General features: G+C 38.6%; 1 protein-coding gene across 3 annotated transcripts in view; it reads left to right on the top strand.

Moving 5' to 3' along the window:
* The window catches only part of CHCHD3 (coiled-coil-helix-coiled-coil-helix domain containing 3), a 131,425-nt gene that overhangs the window by 32,846 nt on the left and 79,012 nt on the right, over nt 1-19,567 (top strand). For all 3 annotated transcript variants that reach the window (XM_068189374.1, XM_068189377.1, XM_068189376.1), the window contains exon 4: nt 4,489-4,633. In XM_068189374.1, the coding sequence (XP_068045475.1) occupies nt 4,489-4,633 (145 nt within the window). The remainder of the gene's footprint in view (nt 1-4,488; nt 4,634-19,567) is intronic.

Here is a 19,567-nt window from a genome sequence, read left to right on the forward strand (position 1 = left end):
GGTTCATGCTTTAGGCTTGAGTGAGTTTATGGTGGAACGTCACAGATCAATCAGATTGTGTAGCTTGGAGACTGTAATAAAGATAAAACAACTGGCAAGTAATCACTGCCCTGAAAAAATAGCAAAAAGGAAATGCTTAGGCTTTGATAGTGTAATAAATTTCCAATATCTGAAAATAAGGGCTGGAAATGACAAATCACTGTATTTCTCTAAGAGTATTGTTTGCCAGTTTTGGATTTCTGTGGATTCTTGATTAATGGAGAATAAACCGTGAAGTGGCCATCAAAGCACAAAACTAATATTTTTCAGCTTTTCTCAGTGTGTTGCTGTTGTCTCTGAATTAAAAGGTGCTTTTTTCTTAATTAACATCTGCAGGTGTTTTTCAAGAACAACAGAAATGGATATTTTGAAGTAAACAAAAGAGGGAGTTCTTGTGGATTTAGAATTAAATTACTCATCTTGTTATTGTGGCTAACAGGGGTCCTGCTGGGCATAAGGAGAGTCCTGGGCCATAAATCCACATGGCAAAATTAACAATTTGCTTTTCTTGAACTTAATTAAAAACTAGATGTGAAAAGGATGGAAACTACTTGGAGTGCAGCAAAGTTTTATTAATTTGGTTTTTTTAGATTGTATTTTTGTATTTCTTGTGATACAGAAAGCTCCTTGGCCCTCACAGATACTGTCTTGTTTGAGTCTTAAATTTCTACTTCTGTGTTTCAAATTCTAATTTCTAATTGGAAAGTGGAGCCACTTCTATATTTGGCTTCTCTTACCTTGTTGGACCTGATACGATGGTTGTCAGTTATTAATTTTAAGTTGTGACTTAATTGAGAAATTATTTTTCCTCTTATTTTGCTTTGTGTTATTATGTTGTTATTGCTTGATTTTAAGAGATTTAAGTGTTTCAGTGTGTTTTAGATAATGCACTGAAACATTTGACAAATTCACAGGTAAATTCTCTTGTGCCTAATCTTGCATGTAGGACATTCATAGTTCAAAAGCTGTACAATAACAAATGCCACTAAAATCCCACATTCCATGCTCTTCCAGAAAGAAAAGAGAGGAATAAAAAGATGGAATGCTGAACATGAATACTTGGTGAAGTATTTTCCATTTGGTCTGAAGCAGAGCTTCAGACCAAATGAAGAAGAGGTTGGAATGAGTGGTTTGATCACATGGATTTGATTTCTGTACCTCCTGCCCACATCTCAGAAAATCAAAATTAACAAAACCTGGCTTTTTATTTATTTATATTTTAAATATATTTTAATTTTTTTATATTTATATATATATATATATATTTATATCTGGGAGTGTCTTCCAGAATTCTTTTGCTTGTTGTTATGTAATTGCTCCTCGAGGTGATGTCGTGGCTTTTGTGTTCAATGTGAGCCAAATCTGATTTAGAGGTGGAATGTACTGCAAACATTCTTTTGATTAAAATGACTTCAGGACTAAAACAGTCAAACATTTGTCTTAACAGTGGAGCCTAAATATGACAATGTGATAACAAAACTACTCAAATTCTTGTTATGCCCCTCCAACAGGAATGAATCTTCTGAGATCCCTAAATACTGGGTGATTGGTTTGTCAGGATTTACCCATCCTCTTACCAAAAAATACAGATATATACATTTTCTTCATAGCATTGAGTTAAGAGTGTTGAAGTTCTCAACGACAGTGCTGGGGAAAGGCAGGAATTGTTGCTTTTTTTGTGTTTGCTGTATGCTATAAAGCAGTTGAGAAAAGAAATATTGTGAAGTGTTAACGCAGACTTAAACTGGAGCTGCTTCTTAATGCTTGATATGTGTTTTCCAATAGCTCCATGAGAAGTGATTGCCTTGCATGCCACACTTCATTAAATCAGCCACTCCACACTTCTTAAAGCAGTATTTCATAATTATTTAGAAGGATTTTATTCAAAAAGATATCAATTGTGTGGGGAAAATGTATAGCCAGCAGCCTTTTCTGCTGCTTCAGCAGCTTTTTTAACATCCTTTCTGTATAAATGATCAGTGTAATGCTCTCTGTTGTCTGGAGTTCTGTGCTCAAACACAAGAACCATTAATTTGAGCCTTTATCTCTGCTGTAATTAAAAATGTCCCTTGAAAAATTCCTGTGGAATTCCTGGAGTAGTGACAAGTATATATATACACACATACACACACACACACACACACACACACACATATATATATATATATATATATATATATAATATTTTCTGTTTTTTACTTTTGCCTAGGTAATAATATAATAATATAATTTATTACTGTAGATCCAGCTGATGTTTGCCTTTATTTGGTACATGCTAAATGCCAGGAAAATGAATTTGTAATGCCAAGGAAAAAACCCTACTGGAGGTTGATGCAGGCGAATGTTTGCAATCAGCAGGATCTGGGAATGTTTGTTTCATTAAGCTCCTACAAGCCACCCAATTATGGAACTCAAATAAATGAAAATTACTTCAAAATCCCGCTTATTTTGTTAAAAAACTCTGCTGAATTTCAATCAGTTGGGATGGCTGTTTAGGAATTTTGTTTTGGGAGTAAAAACTGCCCTAAATGAAAGTTTGGTGGATGCTTGAGGAATTTAACTCGTTGTGTTGTGCAAACCTGGTCACACAAAGGTGGGTGAGAGTTGATAAAAAAAGAGTTGAAATTTTTGCTTGAAGTGCTGCCAGGGGCCGTGTTGGACATTAAAAAGTTCCTTTTTGGCCTAAATTGTATAAAATTTGATAATGAATTAGTGTCATTTTCTTCTATAGCAGAACACCCTGCAAGCAAATGGAAAGGGAGGAAAAAACCAAACAGTAAAATGCATTTTCTTTGACTGAGGTGATTTGAGTGTCTTGATCTAGATTTAAATGAGAGATTAGGGAGAAGATCTAATTTGATGTAAAGAAGAATTAAATGTAAATATCTGAGTGTTGTGGGGTTGCTTTGTTTCGGGTTTTTTTTGGGTGCTTTTTGTTCATGAGGGTTTTTTTTTTATTTTTTAATTTCTCAGAGTTTATAACGTGGAAACTTTGGGCTGCATTTTTCAGCTATTTTATCTGTAAAATATATTTCATATCTTTTAATGACTCTGCTATGTACAGCAGCATAAAGAAGAGACATTTTTAAGGGAAAACCACTTGCAGGGGGTCAAATCCAAGAAGGATGAGGAAGGATCTTCCTTCAGTCTTGGGAAGCATTAAATGCTCTTTTTTGCTCACCAGAAAAAGGTGCTAAGACTACTATTTTGACACTTTTTTCCCTTTTAGAGAAAACATGATTTCTCCAATCCAAAAGACAACCAGCATGTTTTGACTGTGCTGTATGAAGGATTGTTATGATTGTAAGAAGGATTTGTTATATCAATCCTGCTGGAGTAATTTGGGGGACCTTGGGAAATCACTTAATGGAATTTGGTCCATGTCTGCATAATCTGACTTTTTTTTTTTTTTAAACTGGAGTAATTGAAGATGCAGCTTAATAAACTTTTATAAAGATTCCCAGCTGGTTGCTGCATTTCAGAGGGTTTGGAGCTGAGCACTGAAGTAATACATCTTGTAATTGTCTTTTTTCCTCCCTACCTCACTTAAACGTATTCCCTGGAGAAGAATCTAATGTGCTCTAATGCTGGTACCTTTTACAAAGTGACCCGACTCATTAGGATTTGTTCTCCAGAGCTCCCTTGACAACAGATAAATGCACTGAGAATATTGAAGCTTCCTCTCCATCACTCTTTCAAAAAAAAAAAACAAAAAAAAACCCAAACTATTTGAAACCCAGTGTTTCATAGCTCCATTACTGCTCTGAGTTCCATGCTCGGAGTCACAACACGCAAGTTTTATTCACTGAGTGTTTCCATGAAAATGAGACATGGTGTGCTTGTCTCAAGCACTCCACTGAAGGTTCCAAATCTATTTATGGCTTGTGACATAGAAATATTGAGAATTTTCTGCGCCTGAAGTTGCTTTTATTAACTCTGTTCCAGCAAGTTCAATAAGTATTTTCTCTGCTCCTCTCAGATCGCTGGAAAAGGTTGATGATGGTTCTTCGATCTTCGTGGAGCTTGGGAAATGGATGAAGTCCTTGGGTTTATGGTGTGTTTAGAGGGAGGAAAGCACTTTCCCAGTGCAGGAAAGCTTTTAGGTGGAAATTGAGTGCCTGCTTGGCTGCTGGAGAAAGGATTTTCCTGGAAAAATGGTTCCATAAAACCAGACAAAAACCCATCTGCATATATTTATTTGAATCAGTTTTAGTTTATGTGATTTGATGAACAGTGATGTCAAAACTTGTAACTTTTGTGTATTCAGATTCTGATACTTCAATTTGAAAACAACTTCTGTATTCTTTTAGTGATTATTTGTATTTAGGTGTCCTAAGAAGCCAAGAGTAAGAAGCATTTCTGTGACAGCTTTTAAAGTGACTTGAAACTACACTTGGAAAGTAGATTTTGAATTTTCTCTCAGCCTAAGTCTCCCTGCACCTCCTGTAGGTTGAAACAAGAACAAATGTACGTTCGGGATGAGTTTGGCAAGCTCCTGGAACGGGAGAGGATCTCCTCAAACGAGCACCTGACTCGAGCCATCCTTCGGGAGAGAGCGGCCACAGAGGAGGAGCGGCAGAAGGCTCAGCGCTTTGTGAGTCCTCAAATGTTGGGAAGGATGGAAGTTTGACAAGAAAGTTTCACAGCTATGTGTGCTTGGCAGAAAGTTCTCTGAATGTAGAATTTGAGAAGGAAATGGAAATAGAAGCAAGTTTTGATATAGAAGAGTAATAGGTGTGTAAATTGAGAATTGCTGAGCCAGTCTTGCTGGACAACTAAGAAAGCAGAGGTTAAGTTGAGTTGAAAAGAGGTTTTATGACTTAGTGCAAAGGATAAGCTGGCCACAAACAAAAAGATGTTTTTACCAAGCAGAAAGATACCACAGGCAAACAAGACATGTCAATGTGGCGAGTAGAAAATAGTTTAGTTATCTGGCTGGTTAATTTTTACTTGCTTCAGAATATCAAAGTTAGCAGTTGCGTCATCTCGGTTTTAATCAGTCTTCCTGGTTCCATCTGTGCAATTTGGAAATATCTGGTTGTTCTTGGGTGCAGGTTTGTTATCACCAAACAGATATTTTCCATTTCCACTGTGGCTTGTTCATTCTTTGAAGGGTGTACTCTAAGATTACAAAGAAGAATTTTCCACTGCAAGAAAACTGAAAAAGAACTTTCAGCTTAAGCTGTAACGCACTAACTCATGTGGCTGGATAGCATTGACCATAGCATGGTAATGACAGTAGTTATGATAGGCTGTGGGTAATAGTAAAGGGACAGATTGGTTGATGATATATTAAGATGCCCAGCAAAGAAAAATGCATCATGCAATGTAAGCAAAACTGAGGGGTCTTCAGGCTTGTCTACAGCTGGAGCTGGCAGCTGTAGGTGTGGCTCTGTCACCCAGGACCCTGGATTGCTGTAGCATCTTGGATACGATAAACTGCATGTTGAAGAGTCCCCTGAAGTCCCACATCTCTCTTCTCAGGCTTTCAAATATTTACAGAAATCACAGATTTTCCAAGCAACTTTCTCCTCAGGCCTATTGGTAGAAGAGGAGAGCAGATCTCTTATTTATTTTTTTTTTCATGGCTAGGTAGCAGCGTGTCATTTTATTTTGGTTAAATATCCTTCTTTTAAGGGGTTTTGCTGCTTGTTTCTAACTTTGGAACCAGCTCAGTGAAAAATTCTGTTTGAAAGAATAATTTCTCGTTAGAGCTGATGTATTAAACCTTCCTGACTAGGAAATTGGAACATATGGTTGGCTATTTTCCTCAGAAAACTGACATTATACAGTTCAGTCCATTTCAAATGTCTAGCAGATTTATAACTTCCTCTATAGAGTGTTTGCTTGCTGCAGTGAGTCTCTATTGACTCTTCTTTCTAACAATAATCATTACTGTCTGAGGTGGGAATATGCTTTAAAAATATAAATATACTTGTGTGAATACTAAAGAAATCATTATTTTCAAGGCAAAAAGTTGAAAATACTTAATGTGAGCATTGCTGTGAAAATAAATGGGAATTACTTATGTCAGCAGCAACATAAATATTTGTTGGGCTCTCTAAATCTGGAGTAAAATCCAAAGTTTTAAGGTTTATGGGTTGGTATCTTTGTAATCAATCACTTCAATAAGCAATAGCTTTGTTTCTGCTGTGGGATTTAAAATCTGATGTTCATGTTATTTTTCCAAATCCCAATTTAAAACCAAACCAATTCCACCTCAGTGTTAGTATCTTTTCCAGCCATTTCTGGATGCTTTTTCACCTCTGTGGTAACATTATTGTTGAAAAATAATTTCAGTGTTGTAAACAAATGTTGAATATTTTGTCATTGTAAAACATGGGAACAAAGAAGAATGGGAAGGAATTATGACCAAGGTACAGCCTTAGTTATATGCTTTAAATCCTTGATTTCTTAATGTTGTGGGGGAGAGAGAAGGGTTTTGTTTCCTGGAGCTAATGAGGAGCTGAAGATTTATAATGGAGACTATTATTTGCATAATTACTGGGGGTTTGCATCTTTTTCTCCCTGTTGTGGTGATTTTGGGAAGCACAGGCTGGATTTCTCCTCAGCCAAATGCTCGAGGAATTCTTTATTATGGATATGAAACTGCTTTATTTAGTTATTTTGCTGGTTAATTTTCATTTGCTTCAGGATATCAAAGTTAGCAGTTGTGTCATCTCGGTTTTGATCCATCTTCCTGGTTCCAGCTGTGAAATTTGGAAATACCTGGTGGTTCTTGGGTGCAGGTTTGTTATCACTCCTGCAAATTTGCCATTCCCACTGTAGCTTTTTCTTTCTTTGAAGTGTGTACTCTAAGATTGCAAAATAACAATAAGGTTTTGTATGTTTCCTTAAAAATGAAAATACTGAGTAATTCTCACCTTCCTATAAGTCAGCTCCTTTATTTTAACTGGCCAGATTTTATTTCTTTGGCCTCACTGCTTACCCTAACCCGTGCATTTATTTCCTGTATCAAAGCTGAATTCAGAATCTGTACCATAGGGAAATGTATTTCTGTGTATCCTTTGTCAGGTACTGTGAAGAATTCTGCGTTCTAGTAAACTGCTACAGCAGGTTTGTAATTTATGGAGCCCAGATTTGATTTGTCAGACTCTTCTTGGAGAAAAACAAAAGTGTTCCTGCAGTGTCAGTGGCAAAATAAATTCCTTTGCTGCTGCTAAATTATTCCAATAGTGCAAGGAAAAAGAAATTACAGTGAGGAAGAAAGAATTTGAGTTTTCCTTTGTGAAGGGTGCTAATTCAGGTTTTAATAAATAGGTGTAAAATGAAGTCACATTTCCCATTCTTGAAGAATTTTAATACCAGCTGCTGCTTATAATCTCAGAAAGAAGAAATTGATGGTGTTATCCCAAATGTTAGAATTAGCTTTTTTATACAAATGAGGGGGGCAAAAAGGATGAAATGATGTGTTATAAAGAAGGATATGTGGATCACCCACATATTTTGGGGTGATCCAAATATTTTGGATCATCAAACATATTTTGGGGTGATCCAAAGGTTTGCAAAGCAGTAATTCTGACATCTGTGGCAGCAAATGTAGAAATTATTGTTCAGAGTGGCATTTCCAAACCCTGGCAATCCCTTGTGGGGTCACTGTGAGGATTTAATCAGCTCTTGGTGCTTAACTCAGCAGAAATTAAGGCAGCTGCGTTGATCCCTGTAGCAATCCTTTAAATGCCACTGACTGGGAGTATTTTGGACACAGCCTGGCTTGCCTCATCCCACAGATTTGGGGCTGTGTCTTGGAAAAGTGATGCTCTCCAGGTGCTGGGGAGGTCTTGGAGCTCCTCTGGCTTCTCCCTCATCTCTGGCTGGGGGATATTTGATCCTGGAATGAGCTGAACCTGGAAGAATGAGATGGGGAGGCCCTGGCAGAGTTTTCCCAGAGAAGCTGTGGCTGCTCCATCCCTGAAGTGTCCAAGGATGGGACTTGGAGCAGCCTGGGACAGTGGAAGGTGTCCCTGCCCATGGCAGGGGGTGGAATGAGATGATTTTTCAGATCCCATCCAACCCAAACCATTCTATAATTCCAAGATTATCCTTTTTTTTTTTTTTTTTATCCCCTCTGCTCTTCCCCTGTCTTCAGGGCTGTTTCCAGGGCTCCCAGTACAGCAGAGTTGGGTGCAAGGAGTGCTTTGATGGTGAAGAATTCATTTATTTTCTTCTTTTCTCCTTTTCTGTCGTGTCAGTGCAGATATGAGCTGAGGCAAATACTTCACAAAGCCATCCTGGAGCCCTTTCCAAATGCAGCCAGTCTGCTTTATAACAACTCCAAAAGCAGCTCCTTTGAGGAAACTGCAGAGTCTGTGTGGAGGGCAATTGTCAGGGGGGCAAAATGAGAACTGCTTGAACTGGCCTTGCCACCAAACGAGGTGGTTTTGTACCTTTAGCTTTACTCACTTTGGAATTGTGACATTTGCAAAGCATCTCAGTGTGATTTCAGCCGAAGGACAAAGTGCATCACGTGCTTGAAGTCAAGAACTGCAGCTGGTTAAAAATACTTCCTTTTTTTCCACACGCTCTTAGTGTGGATATGATGGTTTTTTTCTGCCCATTCCTCTTGAAAAAGGGCTTCAGAATAAATCAAATCTTTTCTTTCAGTCCAGCCATAAAGACTTTTGATGGTGGTGTGGTTCTCTGCAGCAAAGGGTGGAGCTGAAGGTCCTTATGAAGGTTCCAAGAATACTTCAATTATATTTCATCACTTAGACCTGTTCTCTGCCATATTTATTATTGGAGATTTTTGCTACAAATCTAAGAATTGGGCCTGGTTGAGTTGGGCACAGTCTTGTAGAGTGGCTTTCAGTGTGGTGGCTTTGCCATAAATAGTTTATTGATGTTCCATCACTTGAGTCATTATGAAAGTCAGGGTGAGATGAGGAGATTATGGAGTAGAAAATCAATAGTTATCCAAAGTGCAAAGGACCTGTTGTCTTTCCATCTCCTAATAATGACCTGGAGTGTACTGTGAACACATTTGCTCCTCTGTGTGGACTGAAACGAGTTGTCATTAGGAGCCTTTATGTTAGAAAATGGTTTTATTGAGCTGCCAATGACATTAAAGTCTCATTTCCCTTTGAAGAGGCACAGAAATATTGTTCTGTTCATGTGCTGTAACCAGAACATTAAAATTTGATTATTGCTATCATTAGAAGTCTGTATCCATACTAATGCAATTACATCTATTTGTCCATGTGTTTTTCCAGTTGAAGCACCTGTTTGAGAGTGAAATCTGGTGGTGCTGAGGAATCTCATTGTTTTGTAAATTACTTTCTGCACAAGAAGTTCTATCAAAAAATTCCTTGCTCAAAAAAAAAATCAATTTGGTAGAAGTATCTTTATATTATAAAGCACTTTTTTTTTTTTTTTTTTTTTTTGCAGTTTAGGTCACTGTGATAATCAAATTATTGGAGATTTTTTTCCCTGGCAAAATCCTATTTGAGATGTGAAGTTCTTTTACTTGTCTGAGCCCTGAAATCAATAGACAAAATACATTCCTGGCAATATCAGAGCTGAAGTGTGTTGAGTTATGTGAGGAGGAAATCTGACCTGTTGTCATAATTTAATACAGGTTGTTAAAACTGTGTCTTTTGCTCCTCTGTGCCTGAAATGGTTTGGTGTTTTCCCCATCACCCTGGGGTGACTGGTCCCAGTCAGTGCTGGGCAATGACCTCCCCTTTGGGGGACATTTATTTTTCCTGTCCTCAATTCATTAACTTTGTCATGAGGACGTTTCCTATTTTCCATAAACAGATTAAATCCTGACCCTTCCTGCTTTTTCCAACCAGGCCTGGACAAACCATATTTTAAGGATGACTTCACTAGGAAATACCAGGGGGAAGAATTAAATGAGTTAAGGCATTAGTTCTCAGGAGAAAAGTCTGTTTACAAACCTGCAGTATTTATTACATACCTCATTTAGCTCATTCATCATTTTAATAGAAAAATGAATCTTTTTAGATGATTCTGAAATAATTTGAGGTAAACTACACAGCCTGAGGCAAAACAGGACTGCTTGGTTCAGGGAGGGCTTTTAGAGAAGTAAGCACAAGCAGAGACTGTAATTCACAATTTATGGCAGTGAAAATACTAAAGGCTCATATTTGAACGTGAGATTTAAGGTTTGGGAAGCACATGGTACAAAATTAAATCTACTGACAGTTGTTTTGTCTCTTGTTCCTCAGTTTTATAATTTAGGAAGTAGAAATTTTTCATGAAACCTCCTTGGAAGTGGAGATTTGGGGAGTTTCACTCATAAAACCTTATTTAGTCCTACACACATGGGGTTTTTTTGTGATGTTTTTATGGCTTGGAAGTAGCAGTTTTGTTACAGCAAAAACTCTTTTTCCTATGGGCAAACCTGGATTTGGTTGTTTCTGTCCTAGGAGACAGGAGGAAGAAGGTATTTTGGAATATTGAGGATGGGAGCTGTCTTTTTTTTGTGTGTTTTGTTTTGGGGGAAAGAAATCTGGTTGGTTTTTGGAGAAGGAAGTGGGCTACAATTAGCAAGACATTTATATTAGGAATATACACAATTCTACTGCACTGACTGCACTCCTGTTCCTTGGAATAAACAGAATATTGCTCCTTTGGTTTATGTCTCTCCTGGCACACATTCCTTCTTCCTCTCCCTCTTTTTTAGCATTTCTACTGCAGCACTAAAAGGTTTGGGATAGAAATTTAGGTTTTTGGGGTAGGTCTTTTAGGGGATCTTATACAGGTGATGTGAAACTACTGTGTGAGCAAGAAGCTCTTGCTAAGCAAATAAAGTTGATCATTTTCTCCCCGGTGAGAAAAGGGGCTGCCTGTCACATATTTGCAAATCATGAGTGATTTTCTTATCTGGCCTTGAAGAAGGGAAGGCCCATTTGGTGAAAATTAATTAATAAAATTAATGAGTGAACAGTTTTCCTTCCACCGTGATAGAGGAAAACGGTAAAAAGAATTTAAAATAGTCTGTGGGTGGTGTTGGAGTTGGAATCCCAGTATGATTTGTCACATAAACTGGTAAATAAATGTTTTACTTCCTCTCTGAAATTGCCATGAAGGGCCTGGGAACCACAATTTGCTTTTTCCTGGGTTTCTTCTCTTCTGTCCCTTTACAATGCCCATGCTGACATTCAAAATATTTGTTACAGTGGAACAGTAGAAATAATTTTCTCCTTCCTTCAGCATTTCACTTGGCAACATGTTATAGATGTATTTTTTTATAATTTTTCTGTGTAACAGTTAATGGCTTTTTTTACCTCCGTGTCAAAGTTTGACAGACAGGAAAACCATGGCAAAATGAGAATTTTGAAGGCAAGCAAAGTACAGAAAAGGAGCATTTATTCTCTTTAAGCTTTCTTTTTGAATGGTGAATGTGTTTTGATAGTCAAGCAGCATTTAAAGCATGTTATTTTTTAATTCTTATATAGCAAACCCCAAGATATTTGACTGAAGCAAAATTAATCACTGTGTTATTTCAGCATTCAGATGAAGATCTAGTGCTTTACAAAGCCTGCTGCTCCATCAATTTGTTCTTTGGGTTGAATTCAAATTGAGTTCATTTTTATAGATTCACTGCATAATACTCTGCTCTCTCCTCCCTCATTCATTAACCAATTTGTTCGTGCTACTCCCTTTTTATTGAACGGCAACAAAATTGCCCTGCTATCTCCCCAAATGAATATCATCATTCCTTGTCATGCATGGGCAAAAAGTGAGGCTAATAATCCCTTTTTCCACACACCTTCCCTCTTTCAGGGACAAGTCTTCCTTCTGCCCTGGAGGTAGCACGAGAAGAACGTTGAAAATCCCCTTCTTTGTCTATAAATATTCCAAGCCAGGCTCCTTTTGATTACTCGTGGGCCTTTGGAGCGTGTACACCCTGCCAGTTGTGTGACACAACAAAAACCGCATCAAAGCCTTGTCAGGGCTTGTCCTTGTACATGACATGCTACAAATCCAGGCGAGGGATTAAAACGTGTTCGTTTGACACCGCGCTCAAAGCGCGACGCGGGCGAGGCTCCTCCACTCAACAAAACAATCGCCTGGGCCTCTCTTCCTCTGATTTTATTCAGTATTTCCTTGCTGTCACGTTAAACTGGTTTTTTGGGTAGGGATATGTTCACTTTTAGAGTGCTCTGGTTGTCCTCGTTTTGGGTTGAATTACCAGATTTAGGTGTTTTGAGGGACAAGGGGAGGGAAGTCGTCAGGCAGTTTGTTTTAGGGCTGTTTTCAGGAGTGGCTGAGGTCACTTGGTGTAGAGTTTTTATCTTCTTTTTGCCAGAGTCAAGATTAAATGTGTGAGATGGTATTTCTTGTTCAGACTCAGGTGTTTATTAGTTCTTATCTATGTTACAGTCTCACAAACCCTGAGTTCTACAGCACTTCACTCTAACAAACTAAAAATGGAGCCCCATCTCCCTCTCTACAAGGCCTTTTGAGGATAAACTGTCCAATTAAGAAATGACACCTAAATTATTTTCACTTTTAACCCGATAACCAACCACCTGTGCCCTGCAATGTGGACTTTTTTATCCAATTACACAAAACCACCCAAACCCATGGAGAAGGAGGTGAAGAAGAAGGAGCAGCCTCTGCCCCAAAACCTCCATCTTGCTTTATAGATATTACTGTATTCTAAACCCCTAAACTCTGAGTTTCCCACCCTGTGATGTCACACACTTCTATTCAAACTCCATCCCCACAATCCCAGTTCTGTCATTCCATTTTGGAAGCTTCTGCATGGCCTCAGGTCAATGCAGTGTTCTCTTGGGGGTCAGTGCCTGCCAGCACAGAGAGTCTCAAATTCTCAGCAGCCAGGGTTCCAGCAACTTGATTTGCTCGTCTTGGAGAAGAGCCTGAGGGAAGTCCTTTTCAGATGTAATTTCAAGTTTTTAAGGGTTTTTTAATATCTTTTTAATATCTTTTCATATCAGTGCCTGTCTGGAATATATTGAGGTGCTCAAGTGTTGTAGCAATAAGTGCCAATACAGTTAAAGCAGGTGTACACAAGTTAATTAAAAAGGATATTTCAGGGAGAGGATGAGGAAAAAAATGGAATGTCATGGTGAAGTCTGTAGGTTTTGGGGGGTTTTATACAAATTTTAAGAAAATTTTCAGTCCTATCAAGTGTTACATAATCTGTTCTTTGGTAGCTGTACCAAGATGTGCCTGGGGGAAAAACTACTCTGCCTCCTTGTTTTTTAAAGAAAGGAAGAGTTTAATGTAAGGCTTAATAAATAGAGGATGTTAAAACACCCTTTTAGTTCAGTAGTAACAATCTCCTGACAGCCCAATCCTCGTAAGGCTGAGGGTCTTTGATTGCACTCAGCCCTGCAAAGTGCAGGGGACTTTGGAGCTGGGAATTCCACCTCCTGCCAGGAATTGTGATGCTGGTGGTGTTTGTGTGTACAGTTGGGTGTTTGGAGAATCTGACACAATACTACAAATGGAAAACAAAAATAAACTTTGAATAATGTAAATAATATAAGGATTTTAAGACAGAGGCATCTTCTGATGCCTTGTGAAGACTGACATAGAACAGAGGCTGGGCAGAGCTAAAGAACAAAGCAGGGATTTATTGCAAGGATCTCCTCATGGATCCACCTTGGGCAGCACCAGAGCCCAGCCAGGGCTGCACCCAAGATGAACCCAAATGGTCCCAAAATACACGAGCGCTCCCGGGGGCTCTCACTGGGATCAGCTCTGCTCCATTGGCACGTTGGAGTTCATTGTCCCATTCCAGCTTTAGCCCATGCAGTCCCATCCTGCTTGTTTTTCTCTCCTCAGCCCACGTTGTTTGTGCTCCTGGGCCTGAGGTTTGGATCATTTGTCCTTGGTGCCCAGCTGGAGCAGGAATTGTTTTGTCTCCCTGCTCTGTGCAGAGAGCTCACCATCCCATAATATAAAGCCCAGACCCACACACTAAAGCAGCACAGAATCTGAAAAATACAAAAGCTAAACCCTGAGGCATCTCTTCCACTTCACACAAGTCCTGATTTCAACAAGTAGCCAATAAAACTTTAATTTTGAAAGCAGAAATTAGTTTCAGCTGTCAGTGCTCTAAAAAGTTTCACACAGGAGTAATATAGGAGAAGTTTGTCAACATAAATTTGGGGTGGCTGAATCAAAAGAAGATGATAATATTTCTTGTCTCTTTACTTTCAGTAATTTAGTTGACTTCGGAAAATCCACCCCTCTGATAACATGATAAGATACTGCAGTGTCTTTTTCTTGGAGATATTTGAATTCAAATCATGCTTATAAATAAATAAATAAACCTCGTTACTTCTCATTTTCCTAATTATCATGCAGATAAACAGTGGGAATCATGACATTAGGATAAGCAAGTGGCTTATGATACTGCTTCAGAGGAAGAAAGTCTTGCTGTTCCCCCTCTTCCCCCCTTGGGCCATGCAGGAGTAATAAATGAGTAAATGCAGAGTAGTTTCTGATGGATGCTTAATGGGGCTGTGCTGGAGCCAAGGGCTGCTTTCTGCAGCAGCTGTCACAATTCCGAGTCATTAACACACCTTGAATGCTTGCATTCCAAAATCAGGGCATTTCAAATCCACAAAGGCAAAAAGCCATGACTTTGAGAAAGGAGTTTGGGCTGCAGGCTGAGTGAAGTGTTGGAGTGTGGAGCATGGAGAGTGTGAGTGTGAATTAAAATAGTTCAAGTCATTTTGGAGGTTACAGGTTGACTTTCAAAATTTGATTATGTCTTTAAGCCTGTGAAGAACCCATTGAGGTTCCTGCCTTTGGAGCCAGAAAGCTGCTTGGAAATCTTCTGGGAATGAAGAGAATTATTGTGTGCAGCAATAACGAGTCATTTCCAGTGTGTAAAACAGCTGAAATATTCAAATATCCCAAATATTCAAGTCATGCCAGCAGACTCACAGCAATGGCTTCGTGTACATGGTGTTTTGGAGTGAGGAAATACTTCTGTGGAATAACTACCAGGTTTTCTTGTAATGCTCTGGAAAGAAGGATAATTAGTGGGGGTTGTTTCTGCCTTCATAAAGGGACATCTGAAGAAGTGCTCAGATAAAGAGGTCAGCTGGATCTTTGTTTTACATCGTAGTAACTCATGTCGTATTTTAATTTCCCTGCTCACTTTTATCTGCCTGTTTGAAGCTCGAGAAAAACTCCCAAACGCTTGTAGTTATTCCCTTTCAAAGTAATGATGTAGGAAGGAGATACTGAACTTGAGCAAATCATTCTTTGAACCAACTACCTGCCAGTGAGAGAATGCACAGCACAAAAATAGCCACCTTTGATAGGTCTGGAAAGTGAATTTTAAATTTTTCTACGAACAGACTTGACCTTGAGGAATATAACGGGATATTGACCCTCAGCACATCTGCAGGTGACACCAAACTGACAGAGAGTAGGTTTGAATTGGAGATTAGGAAAATTTTTTTCCTTGTGAGGGTGAATTGGATGTGGAATATCGTGAAAAAAGCTGTTTGTAATTATCTGTTCAGAGTGCTGAGTCTGGTGCCCGAGAGTGGGTAAAAGTGATAAATAAATGAGATTTAAAGATTACAGAAATACAAAGTTCAGAACTGAAGTTCACCAGAGAAGAAATATCACATAAAATAACTCCTGAAATAATGATTTTGCTGTGTTTTGTTGTTTTGGTGTTGCTTGCTTGACAGTAATTTTTTTCTCTTTTAAAAAACAAATTTTCCTCTTCTTCATCCTTCCAAAGTCCAGAGAAGTTCATATCATGTTTTAGATATTGGGGAGAGTGATAAAGCTCTTATTCCATGTGAACTGCTGGACAAACCCAGGACATTCTTTAAACTTCCCAAGTTGTCCTGAAAACAAAAATAGTTTTTAGTGTTGGAATTGTGAGTCAGTGCTGGTTTGGTGTCGGCTCATATCTGAGTTTTAATTCTTCTTTTTAAATGTGGCTATTTCTTTCATACATTCTGCTCTTAAACTGGTTATTTTTTTTGGTCATATTTCTATCTAAATTTTTCCCAACACCTCAAATCTGTTTCCTTACATCTCTGCCAGCACCTGGAGGTTCCTCCTGGCCTTGGTCACCCCGGTTCTTCATTTTTCCTTTCTTTTTCTCCAAGTCTCTCCCTTTTTCTCCTCTCCTTATGGAAGAGCCACAAGATCCTTTTGTCCCTATTTTCAGGACAAACTTCTGCCTCTTTTCTCTGATGCCTGGGAGTTTCTTCATTCTTTTATTTAATTTTGTCCTCTTGGCCTCTGTTGCCTGATGCTGCAATGTTCCAGAGTTGGTGGAAGGAATAATTGCCAGCAGAATTCCCTATAATCCCTGCATTCCTGCAAGGACTTTTTGTGTTCTACAAAGCTCTGGAGATCTCTGGGCTCCCTTTTTCTATTTTATTTTATTTTACCCCAGGGTCTTATGGGCATGGTTAAGTTAAACTTGACTTTATTTGAGATAAAAAGAGGAAATGCCCTGAAACTGTCATGGTGGGCACGTCTCTGCTAGCTCTTAACCAGATTCCTTGGAAACTCCATGAATGCTGAAATTTCTCAGCAGAAGAAAATGAAATTCTGCTTATTATTAGTGAAGGGTTTTCTCTCTTTTTGACATGGATGGAATGAATTTGGCTTAGGCCCTCAGAAAAGGTGGAGATGAAGCGTGGAGCATCTTTAACTCTCTCTCGTGCTTCTGGAACTGTAGCTCGAGGGTCTGTGGAGTGGAAAATGAATGGAAAGTAATTTTATTTTATGGAGAGGGTGACACAAGGTTTTTGTACTGGTGGAACAGTAAGGAGACGACTATTTTTTCCCAGTAGTTTTCAGTGCAAGTCTGATCATAACTTGGAAGGAAAAGAGGGGGTTTTAAAATCAGTTTTACTGTTCACATTTGGTTTTAAGCGTGTGATGATTAATTATGCAGAGGAACAAAACTAATTAGGGGAATCTCCAGTTTATGCTGCCTTAAAAGTTTAGTATTTAGATTTTTTTCTGTGTAGTGGCCTAGCTGTAAAGCTTTAATCCAAAGTATCCCTGCACAGTCATTGGCCCAGAGAGGAACATTTTCCTTGCCAACATTTCAGGTGGTTACAGGTGTCATCAGCTGTGCCAGAATTTTTCACCCTCAGATCTCTTTAATATTAAAGAAATACAGGCGCTTTCAGAGTGCAGTCTGAGCTGGTTCAGATGTCAGCTTTCTGATGAAGTGGTTTTTTCCGAAGAAGTGGCCGTGTCTCTGTAAATGCCTCTCTGGCTTGAGGGCTTCTGGTTGTCTTCCTGTTATATAATTAAGGTGATTAAACTTACATAATTAATTAAGGTGTTAAACTTAAATAATTAAGGTGCTTTTCACACAAAAGATGTAAATATTATCATGGCCCCCACATCCGTGGTACACAAAAGTTGTTGATTATAAACCAGAAACATCCATGTGACAGGACAGGGAGCAGTGGTTTGAAACTGAAAGAGGATGGATTTAGGTTGGATAGAAGGAAGAAATTTTGTCTGATGAGAGTGGGCGGCCCTGGAATAGAATTCCCAGAGAAGCTGTGGCTGTCGCTGGATCCCTGGCAGTGTCCAAGGCCAGGCTGGACAGGGCTTGGAGCAGCCTGGGACAGTGAAAGGTGTCCCTGCCCATGGCAAGGGGCTGGAATTAAATGATCCCAAAAGTCCTTTCCAACACAAACCATTCCAGGATTCCCTATCAGAACATTTTTTTTTTCCTTTTAATAATTTGTGAAGAGTTGGGGAGAGTCAGGGGCTTTACACTAGGCTCCCTTTTTCCTTTGAGATCTGTTGTACACTCTATAATTCTGTTAATTTAAGGTTTTAACTCTTTGGCTTTAAAGTCCCAAATTTGTACTCATTCCTGCATTCCTTAGGACTGGGGCATGTCCATGATTGGGGCAGGATGAATTATGGATGTGGCCACAGGGGAATGGAAGTGGATTTAGAGGAGTTTTGGTGTTGTGCTGCAGGTTCTCATGCAAGGGCTTCCCTAAATTTCTGGAGGAGCTGCCTGTGCTTTTTTGGGATTTCCTGCTGTGTTCTTGGCAGCATGCTGTGATAGCACTTTTAAGAGAGTAATAAATAGCTTGTGTAAGTTGTTCCTTTAAGTTAGAGTTTCTATAGAACAATTTTACAAATTGTTGCATGTCACATCTGTAAATGGGTTGAGCGCATCGCCGAGTGTGGAGCTGACAACAAAAAAAAAAAATCAGGGCTTGTACTACTTGTGAGAAGAAAAAAAGCTATTTTATACTCCATTAAACTGTTACACATCATAAATAATTTATGCTCAGCCTGCTCTGTTCTGTAGCAAAGATGATAAACTCGACGTTTTTGGAGCATTTTAATGGATATCATCATTTTCATGAATTTCTCTGTAACAGAAACCTCGTTCCTGCAGTATTCCCCTGGTCATTGTATGGATGGAAGTGGGTTAAATGATTAGAGTCCATTCCAAAGTGAGTCCTTGAGTCTTGCTCTGAGCTCCACAACCTTAAATGGATTTAAAATATATTATAGAATGTATTTGAGTTAGAAGGGACACTAAAGATGATTTCACTCCAACCCCCCTGTTTTAGGCAGGGATGTCACCCACTCGGGCAAGTTATATATGTAGTGTCTAGATGTAATTTTGCTCATTTTAATTAATAGTCTAATTTTTATTGGTTATTTCTATTATTTCCAGAAGTGTCTAAACACCTAATGTAATATTGTGAGGATGTCTCTGTTTCCAGACCAGAATATTGATGATTTTTCTACTTTATACTGAACTTTCAGATAATTCATACATTTTCTCAAGCACACCGGAAGGTTTTTAGACTGCTTTGTGTTCTTAAATATGCCCTTTGCTTTGCCAGTGAAAATGTCCTAATTTTTTCTTAGTGAAAAAATCTCCAAACAAAGTAGCATTGTTAAAATAAAACATGCCTGGAGATTAAAAAAAAAAAAAAAGCCCAGACAACAAAACTGAAATCTTTTGGACAGCAGCATTTTTTAAAATGTGGAATTTAAAAGCTGACTGAAATTTTCAAAGTTGTAGATAAATGTCTGAATAGAGAACTAGTTCTGTTTATTCATACAGTGTTTTGGTACTTCTGAGTGTGTTACCTCTGTGTTTTCCTGAGGTGTGGTGCCTGATGTGAACATCTAAAGGGCTAAAATGGGGCTTCACTTAGAGCTGCCTGATTTCCTTTTGCTAATGAAAGTATAAAATGTGATATTCCTAAAAGGGAACTGCTTAATCCAGTGAGTGGTGTAGAGGAAGTGTCCAGAATTGATATTTGACTTGGGGTAAAAGTGCTGGATTTAAGGATGAATCTAGAGTGCCATTAATAGAAATTGCAGTTCAGGTTCCAGTGTTGGTGGTGGGAGTTCATCCTTAACTGAGGAAGGAGATAACATCAACTTTTTATTTTCCTGTGAAAACTGCAAACATTCCCCAAAGGAATCTTCTTTTTGACAAATCAGTTTTCATGTTTATACTCCTACACAAAATACAATCAGTGGGGTTGGAAAAGTCCTTAAGTTCCTCTGGTCCAGCCAT

Source organism: Anomalospiza imberbis, chromosome 5 (genome assembly GCF_031753505.1).
Source record: "Anomalospiza imberbis isolate Cuckoo-Finch-1a 21T00152 chromosome 5, ASM3175350v1, whole genome shotgun sequence".
NCBI classification, from domain to species: Eukaryota; Metazoa; Chordata; class Aves; order Passeriformes; family Viduidae; genus Anomalospiza; species Anomalospiza imberbis.